At 39.3% G+C, this 9089-nt stretch overlaps 1 protein-coding gene across 4 annotated transcripts in view; it reads left to right on the top strand.

The window, feature by feature from the left end:
* The first annotated feature begins 6480 nt into the window (after positions 1-6480).
* dscamb (Down syndrome cell adhesion molecule b) overlaps positions 6481-9089 on the top strand; it is a 181312-nt gene continuing 178703 nt past the window's right edge. For all 4 annotated transcript variants that reach the window (XR_009266038.1, XR_009266039.1, XM_058744500.1 and 1 more), the window contains exon 1: positions 6481-6605. Coding sequence is in view for 2 of the 4 variants with exons in the window: in XM_058744500.1 (XP_058600483.1) it covers positions 6563-6605 (43 nt within the window). In the remaining 2 variants the exon portion in view is untranslated. The remainder of the gene's footprint in view (positions 6606-9089) is intronic.

The following is a 9089-nucleotide window of genomic DNA, read 5'->3' as shown; positions in this document are numbered from 1 at the left end:
CTTTAAAGGCGATTTTCTCATTATTTTGATTTTTTTGCACCCTCAGATTCCAGATTTTCAAATAGTTGTATCTGAGCCAAATATTGTCCTATCCAAACAAACCATACATCAATGGAAAGCTTATTAATTCAGCTTTAAGAAGATGTATAAATCTCAATTCCGAAAAATTGACACTTAAGACTGGTTTTGTCGTCCAGGGTCACAAATGATATGTCACAGATACTGTACATCACATGAAAATTCTTAATATTGTCACCAAATAAGATCAGAAAATAACATGAAAACACACTGTATGTTATTTTTGGAGGAGAGATAAATGTTCAAAATTATGTATGTGCTTTATTTAAAGGGGAGGTTGATTGCGATTTCACTTTTTTTAACGTTAGTTCGTGTGTAATGTTGCTGTTTGAGCATAAACAATATCTGCAAAGTTACGAAGCTGAAAGTTCAATGCAAACGGAGATATTGTCTTTTAAAATTTTGTCAGTTTGATGCTTACAAAAACGGCTCGTAGGGACTACAACGAGTTACTTCCCGGGTCCGTTACGTCAGGAACCCAGATTATCCCCGCCCCCCGGGAACATGCAACCCTGCGCGTCGCCCTGCTCTGCACACGCTCTGCATCTCTCTCTCTCTCTATCTCTCATTCAGATCATCAGCTCAGTGAATACACTTATTTTCACATAGCTATGAGAAGCATTATACATGGACGCGTGTGCGGTTGCCATACTGTGTTAAAGCTTTAATCAGAATAAAACCGTATATTAAAAGCTAATATAGTAGCATTTACAAATAACAGCACGTCTAAAAGTATGAGACAACAACAAACAAAAAATTAGGCCTACCATTAAGAGTCGTGCTTGCACAGGTTCTGCAAGATCCCCTTCACTAATATCCTCTGCGTCTCAATAGGGCTCAAATTGATAAGCGATATAGACGACGTTATTGTTTACAATACAACCGGAGCACATGCTGCTGAGCTGAGGGGCGGGACGTTTAGACGCACACTAGAGGCGGTTTAGCCAATCACAAGACACTGGGCCAATCTGACCAATCTGAGCCCAATGCGTATTTCTGAGGGAGGGGTTTCATTAAAGCAGGAAATGATCAGGGCATTTATCAGAGTAGGCACAGAGCGGTGTGGAATAAAAGTAAATTATGTGAAAAATAATAAAAACAAAGCATTAAGACATGTTAGACTGCACCCCATAAACACAATCAAGCCTAGAAGAAAAAAAACAGTCAACCACCCCTTTAACTTGCTTAACAAAGTGTGTTAGACAGTGTCAGTGAGACTGTTTGTGAGGAAGTACAGGACTGAATTGCCACAGTCAGTGTGTTGTGAATTAAGTTAACTGATGTTACATCATCTCAGTTCTCCCCCCAATAGCATTTGTGTAATGCATTAACGACTATTGTCAGGCCTCTGACACAACTCACTTGAAAGATGCCTGTTTCACATTCACAATGGAATGTGTTTGTTTTCCATTTTAATTTGTCATTTTTCACGTTAGCTTTTGTGAGCGAAACTAATTCGCCAATAAAATTAAAAGTTATTTTGAGACATATTCAAAATGTTTTAAGGGTATGTGATTTATTTAGGAGTGCCCCTATTATGGATTTTTGAAAGTTACCTTTCATGCAGTGTATAACACAGTTGTAAGTGAATGAAAACATCCTGCAAAGTATTAAATCTGAAAGTGCACCATGTATAAAGTTATTTTGTGAAAGTGAAGTGACATACGGCCAAGTATGGTGACCCATACTCAGAATTTGTGCTTTAACCCATCCAACGTGCACACACACAGCAGTGAACACACACACACACTGTGAACACACACCCGGAGCAGTGGGCAGCCATTTATGCTGCGGCGCCCGGGGAGCAGTTGGGGGTTCGGTGCCTTGCTCAAGGGCACCTCAGTCATGGTATTGAGGTGGAGAGAGCGCTGGACATTCACTCCCCCCACCTACAATTCCTGCCGGCCCAAGACTCAAACTCGCAACCTTTGGATTACGAGTCCGACTCTCTAACCATTAGGCCACGACTTCCCCGTAAAAAGAAAATTTTCTCTCAAAAGAAAGAGTCTGAATCATTGAAATGAGTCATTTGTAAAATGAATCACAAGCCGTTTCGTATTGACGTCAACATGAAACATTAGCATACTGCCCACCCACTTGTTGCGCGCGCAAACCTGGGAAAACTTGAAATGCAAATTCATTCTTTGCCACTAGGTGCAGCTTTTGGAGCGGTAGAAATAGCGGTTTCCCCGGTAACGCTGCACACAAAGCAGCACTGAATGAATGAGGCATTTATATAGCGCTTTTAATGTGTATTGCTGTACACCCAAAGCACTTTACAATCATATGGGGGGGTCTCTCCTCAACCACCACCAGTGTGCAGCATCCACTTGGATGATGCGACGGCAGCCACAGGACAACGGCGCCAGTGCGCTCACCACACACCAGCTACAGGTGGAGAGGAGAGAGAGATAGAGCCAATCAAGTGGATGGGGATTATTAGGAGGCCACGATTGATAAGGGCTAGTGGAGGGAATCTGGCCAGGACACCGGGGATACACCCCTACTCTTTACAATGAGTGTCATGGGATTTTTAATGACCACAGAGAGTCGGGACCTCGGCTTAACGTTTCATCCGAAAAACGGTGCTTTTTTTACAGTATAGTGTCCCCGTCACTATACTGGGGCGTTAGGACCCACACAGACCACAGGGTGAGCACCCCCTGTTGGCCTCACTAACACCTCTACCAACAGCTACCTAGTTTTCCCAGGAGGTCTCCCATCCAGGTACTGACCAGGCTCAGCCCTGCTTAGCTTCAGTGGGCAACCGGTCTTGGGCTGCAGGGTGATATGGCTGTGGCACTGCACTCACACACGCTGCTTTATCAGGCATTACAGGCCAGATGAAATGAAAATGAGACCAATCCTACCAATCATGCAGATTAGCATCACGCAAAGGATGGGTTTGGAAAAAGGAATCGTTGAGCGAATCGTTTGGGAGTCGTTGAGCAAATAAGGTAAAAATAAATGCATATTATAAGACAATGAAAGTGTTTTTTAACCTTGCATGCATATCAACCTGTTGTTGGGGACTCCCAAAACCAAAATATGAACCTTTCATAAGCCATAATAGGGGCACTTTAATGATTTTCATGATTAACTTGGTTGATTTTTTTTTTGGAGCTTGACAGATAGGGTTGCAATAAGCTATTATTGTATGGAAAGATTGTGTTGTATAAATATTCTTTAAAAAGTAATTATGTTGCATAGGGAAAAAAATAACTATACAAGTTTGGAACAAGTGTTGAATAAATAATGTATTATAATATTTAATATAAATAAATTAAATTTTAAAATATATTAAAATAGTAAAAATATTTCAAAATTGTACTGTTTTTGCTGTACTTTGGATCAAATAAATGCAGGCTTGGTGAGCAGAAAGAGACTTCTTAAAAAAAAACATCTTTTAAACATCTTTCTGTTTAAAAACGTTTGACTGGTAGTGTATATGTATTTGTGCATGTCATCAGTGAATTCAATGACAAGTCAAGGTCATGTTTTTAAACTAGTGTGGAGTCTGGTAAGCCCCTAAGAAGACCCAGCCAATTCTGACACTACATTTATGGACATTGCCTATATCTGTGCTGAGCAATCTGTATTTGCATGTATTTGTAAACGGTGCACTAGTGATGGTACAGCCAGAGGATAACTTTACACGTTGTTATATTTGGTTCTCCACACGCGCCTCATGTCTTTATCGTCTCTATTGTTTAAGGTAACAAAAGAGATCATATGGCGTTGCTCTAGACGGATCTATTCCTGGCTAATGGGCAGCGTAGTGAAAGGGGAACCCGATCCTCTGCAGGATGTCTAGAAGTCAGCGGGCTGACATTTGGCCGCCGATAGACCGGTGTGTGTTTGGTTGTAAGGGAACACTAGGCCTCAGTGGAGTTGTCAAAACAAAGGGCCGCTCTCACCAGGACTGACTTACCTACTGTCAACTTGTGTATGTGTGCATTGAAAAGGTTGATTATGACAGAGGTGTGGAATATTGTGATGTGCGTGTGAAAGTAGCTCTCAATACTAAAACCTGAAACACAAGTCAGGCTACTATTTTTTTTTGTTGGAAATATTTGGTTTTATTTTTTTAATTTTTTTTATTACAATTCTTTACTAAAACAAAATCTGAAATCTGGGCATCATTTGATTTTAATTCAGCTTGAATGACTAGGAATCTGGATTGGGTGAATTTTAGGTTTTGAGTAAGAAATTAATACGTAATATAGGTTTTTAAAATAAATATAAATGGTGCCCTAAGCAAATGTGTGGGAAGAGTGCATTCGTCTAATCCTGCCGATCACAGCATATGTATTGTTTACACCCCTAAACACTATTATTAATATGAAAATGTGTTACACTGAAAATAAGTTTAATATCTTTTATGACATGACAATAGCAGCAGTGGTTTATGCACTGTATTGAGTTTACTTCACATAAAGGCAGCTGTCTGGTTGAAATTAAATGAGAATCAGTAGAAAACCTGGAGAAGAACTGTATAAATACACTATCAGTCAAAAGTTTTTGAACAGTAAGATTTTTAAAGTTTTTAAAGAATTCTTCAGTAGTAGAGTTCTTTAAAAACAATTGCTTCAGTAGTATATTGAAGAAGATTTCAATTTAGATGATCTCCAACATGCATATGACCATAAAAGAAGACATTTTATGCAATCCCTTGTGGAAGCGCTGAGAACGCAACGCATTCATACTTCTGTCCAACTGAATGTTTGCAATAGTGTTGTAGTGTTGCATAACACAAATAAATTCAAAACAACAAAATTTTGCACACATCAGAAGAACATGTTTTCCAAACAGCTGAGTTTAGAGAACTGGTATCTCACAAGAACAAGAGATCCTCTTTGTCACAGAGATGTTGTAATAAAAGAGATGTGAGGTGTTGTTTTAGGGTACATGTGTCCCATACTTACAATGTTTATCAGTCTGCTAGATAACAATTGTACAGGTACTAATTCACAGGTCTACATGTCATTTTTCCCCCTTAACATTATTGTTTTTTTTTTAATGAAATTCAAAATTTCTCTTTGCCCCCGCACTTTCTGTTCAAAATTATGCAGTGACATTTCCACAATTAGCAAGGGCTTGATTTTTCAGACATCACGTTTAGTAAGGGAGTGATGTCGTTTTTTTTTTTTCCTGTTGAACTGAGGTAAATTTATTTCACGGTCATTATGAGCATTTTCATACTTGTCAAACACGTCAGTTCAACTGCTTTAATTGTTATAAACAAAAAGAGTGATCGGTTTAAAAAAAAGGGCAAGAATACTGACTATATATAAATTCGTGTGATCAGATTAGCCATATGAGCAAAAGAGACGATTATCTTTCAAACGTAGGCTAAACCAAGAAAGCAAGATTTATTATTTGTTAATGGTACATCCTGCCAGCATTTTATTGGACAGAACTTTGTATACTCCTTTGAATAAAAAGGCAAGTTCTAAATATTTTCCAGAAGAGAAAGACGGTACATTCTAAATGCGTATATCTGCTAAAAGTATATTCAGTGGACTCGGACCGCTCCTCAGACCTAATACACACGATAAAAGTACACTTTGGTTAAGAAGTTTCATTTGAACTAACCTAAAAATGCTTGGAGACGGTCTTTGACGCACGGCTAACGAAGATTCTCGAGATTCTCGCGCGCTGGACGTCTTTCCCTCGTCTTTCATACTAAGTGCGCACCTGAAATAGGTGTGTCCTCCTCATCCTTCAGCCTTCAGAGGAGTGTCTCGGCTCCTTTAAGGCAGTGAACAGCGAGCCGGGCTGTGGAGGCAGGGGAGAGAGAGAGGGTTATTCTCTAATGCTCTGAGGCAGAGAGGGTTAGCAGCACACGAACCAATGCGATTAAAGCGCCACGCAGGAGGAAGATGCGCCTGCTTGCAGCCTGCTGGACGGCGAGAGGTGCTCAAGAAGATGGTCTGACTCTGGGATCTCACCTTTGTTCCTGCCGCTTCAGCTTCTCCGGACTTTCTTTCCTTTCCCATTTCTGATTAAACATCTATGATTTACTCTCCCCTGTTTAGTTCCTTTTCTTCCCTTTTTTTCCGAAATACTTGGTTCCCCTTGGTTTAAATGACACACTTGAACGGCACCGTTGCTTTTGCTTTGAAAGTTTTCTTTCTCCTCCGCATCACCACCTGCTCTGTTGAAAGACGCTCCTGAATCAACATCGCACCTGCATCCAGCATCCCCCCTGAAGCACAGCAGCATCCGGAGAGCATCCGAGCTTTAACCAAGACAATCACACTAGAACATCCGCACATCCTTCATGCGCAACGACCGGGCGCAAAAGCGCACACATAATACGCACGGTGGAGATCCGCTCAAGTCGCTGGCACAGGCAATCTGGACTGGCTTTTGTTTTAACCTTACCGGTGGCATTCTGAGTGGGAGATCAGGAAAAAGCAGTGGACAAAGTGTGCGGAGTGAAAAGAGGAAAATCTAGCTTGGGGATTGAACGCAGCGGGGCATGTGGATATTGGCATTTCTCTTTCTCCAGAGCATCCTGAATGGTTAGTCTTGATTTTTTTCCCCCTTCTCTCCTATAATTTCAAACTTCATTTACTCTCATCAGGACATTCAGGAAAGGGTGTACTGTATACAAATTCATTTCAGGATTTTGAATGTTGTCACGGGTGGTCACCTAGGCTGGGAGAGTTTCCCTCCTCTAATCATTTATAAAAAAACACCTTATCAGTCTACATTATGGCCTTGATGATGCCAGCACTATATAAGCACTGCGTACTGTGAAAAAGCTCCCGATAATGATTCCTGTGTGCACACACAGGGGCCTCCGGCAGGTATTGCACAGGTTTCTTGTCGGTTGTTTTACGCATGGGGAGATGTTAATGAATGTGACCTCTTGTTTATCACACTGAGTGTTGTAGAAGCTACTCATCCGTGCGCTTTTCTTTTTCAATAATGTTGCACATCCTATTTTAAAGGTCTTATTTATTTATTTATTTATTTTCTTTTTATCCACAATGACTGACGTATTTAATATTGGTTATGTGTGCTGCGCCCTCCCCCATCCATATAACTGTTTTAAATCAACTTAGTTTAATTTAATTATGGACGGCAAGAATTTGTTTAATTGATAAAGGGTTTATTTTTTTAGGTGATTTTAAATAAACTGAGGCACTGTATTTAATTGGTTTATTAAATAAGCACAATCATTTGATGGCAGATAATTAACGCTGTGGCTATTTAAACATTTAAGATGGGCACGTCAAATGAAGTTATATTACATCCAGTTATTTTTGTAAGACATCCCTGTTGTGCACTTGAGCCTCACAGTGGGTGGATAGCAGTGAAAAAAAAAAAAAAAAAAAGCCATTTGCTTTATTTAATTTAATCCTTTTCATATCATACAGACGTATTTACAAAATCTATCATGTTGTTACTTACTCTTTTTTTCAGATGATGTGTTTGTTTTAAATACCTTGCTGACCATGCTTTCTAAATTGCATATCTAATGTGAGACTTTTTTAATATGAAGTATATAAAAATTAAACAGTGATGTAAAAATCCTTAAGAAAAAATAAAAAAGATTCATAAGACAAATGCAGGGCAGTAGCTGAAAAATACTACACAATGCCTTAATAGCTGTGTGTGTGTGTGTGTGTACTTAAGGGACTGCGCCTGCGTGGATGCATATGTGTGCAGCGAGAAATTTAAACCTGTCTTTATAATTTTTTAAGGCCAATTGTGCCTTAAGCATGATTTTCCTATCTTTCTTACCTGTTTTTAATTGTGCACCTTTGCACCGGTGTAAAAAGGTGTGATTCGGCTAAACTGGAGAGATGGTCAGTAGGTGCAAACATGGAAGGGTGTGTACGTAAGGAGGGAGCCATGGAGGGAAAAACAGAATGAAGCGAGACAGGAAAATAGACTTATCTCTTCGGAAAATTGCAGACAGACAGACATTGTCGAGGGAAGGTTAGTGCTTGATGCAAAGAAAGGAACAGAGACCCGTGCTTTGAAAAAAAAAAAATGGTTTGAGGATTTGATGTAAAATGGCTATTGGGCAAACGCTGGCACGAGTCCTCAATGTGAAGCTTTGAATGGCAGTCATTTTGAAGCGGTGAGGATGTTACGAAAGCTCACCCTCAGAAAACAACAGAAATAATCCTCCTCTTCGGAGGAGGGAGATAAATACACCCCTACTCTTGCTGTTTGAGCTCCAAACGCGAAGCTCTCCAAGGCATTTCTCACTTTGGGCAAATATGAAATAAAAAATATTGAGATGTATTTTGTAATAACTTTGAATTGAAATTGCGCCACCCTGCCTCAGCTGAAACTCATAAAAGAGCAGTAAGAACTCATCAGTCACCATCGCCCAGCAGAGCAGACAGTGAAATGAGACGCTCACTAGCTTTCCTGCTCTTGCTGGATGTGCTTTGACATTTTTTTATTTTTTTTTGCCGTTCATGTATTCTTATAAAATCAGCACATATCTGATGAGTGCGCAGTCTTTAAAAATGTAATTCTTGATTTTAAATTAGCTGTTGACATCTTAATATGCTAATTTATTCATTGTGGAAAAGTTACGAATATAACTATAATAAGTAAGATTGGTTCTGTGTCCTTTTGTATGATCTAAGAATAAACAACCTTCCCTTTATAAGTGGCCACTTTCTCATCTCAGAAAGCAACTGTATTCTAGAAAATTCGAGCCTGTAGTCTGGAAGGTTTATCACATGCTGCTTGGCCTGTCACTATGGAAACGTCTATTATTAGAGCCATAGTCGCGTATCAAATAAGGCCGTTGTGTGAATGAATGACCCCTGATGTACAATAAAAGGGCACAGATTGAAGAAGAATCTTATTGGTTTGAATGCAGTTTGCTTAGCATTTATCTATTGTTATTTTATTAAGGAACGATGTTTTTAATAATAAATGTCACATCAAAATTAAATTGAAAAAAAAAAAAAATCCTGTTAAGACTTTCATTTCAATCATTTATGATTAAAAAAAATATATATATTTCTAACTTT

The sequence above is a fragment of the Onychostoma macrolepis genome, chromosome 15, assembly GCF_012432095.1.
Source record: "Onychostoma macrolepis isolate SWU-2019 chromosome 15, ASM1243209v1, whole genome shotgun sequence".
Taxonomy (NCBI): domain Eukaryota; kingdom Metazoa; phylum Chordata; class Actinopteri; order Cypriniformes; family Cyprinidae; genus Onychostoma; species Onychostoma macrolepis.
The sequence above is the reverse complement of the archived record's forward strand: the minus strand, read 5'-3'. Positions and strand labels throughout refer to the sequence as shown.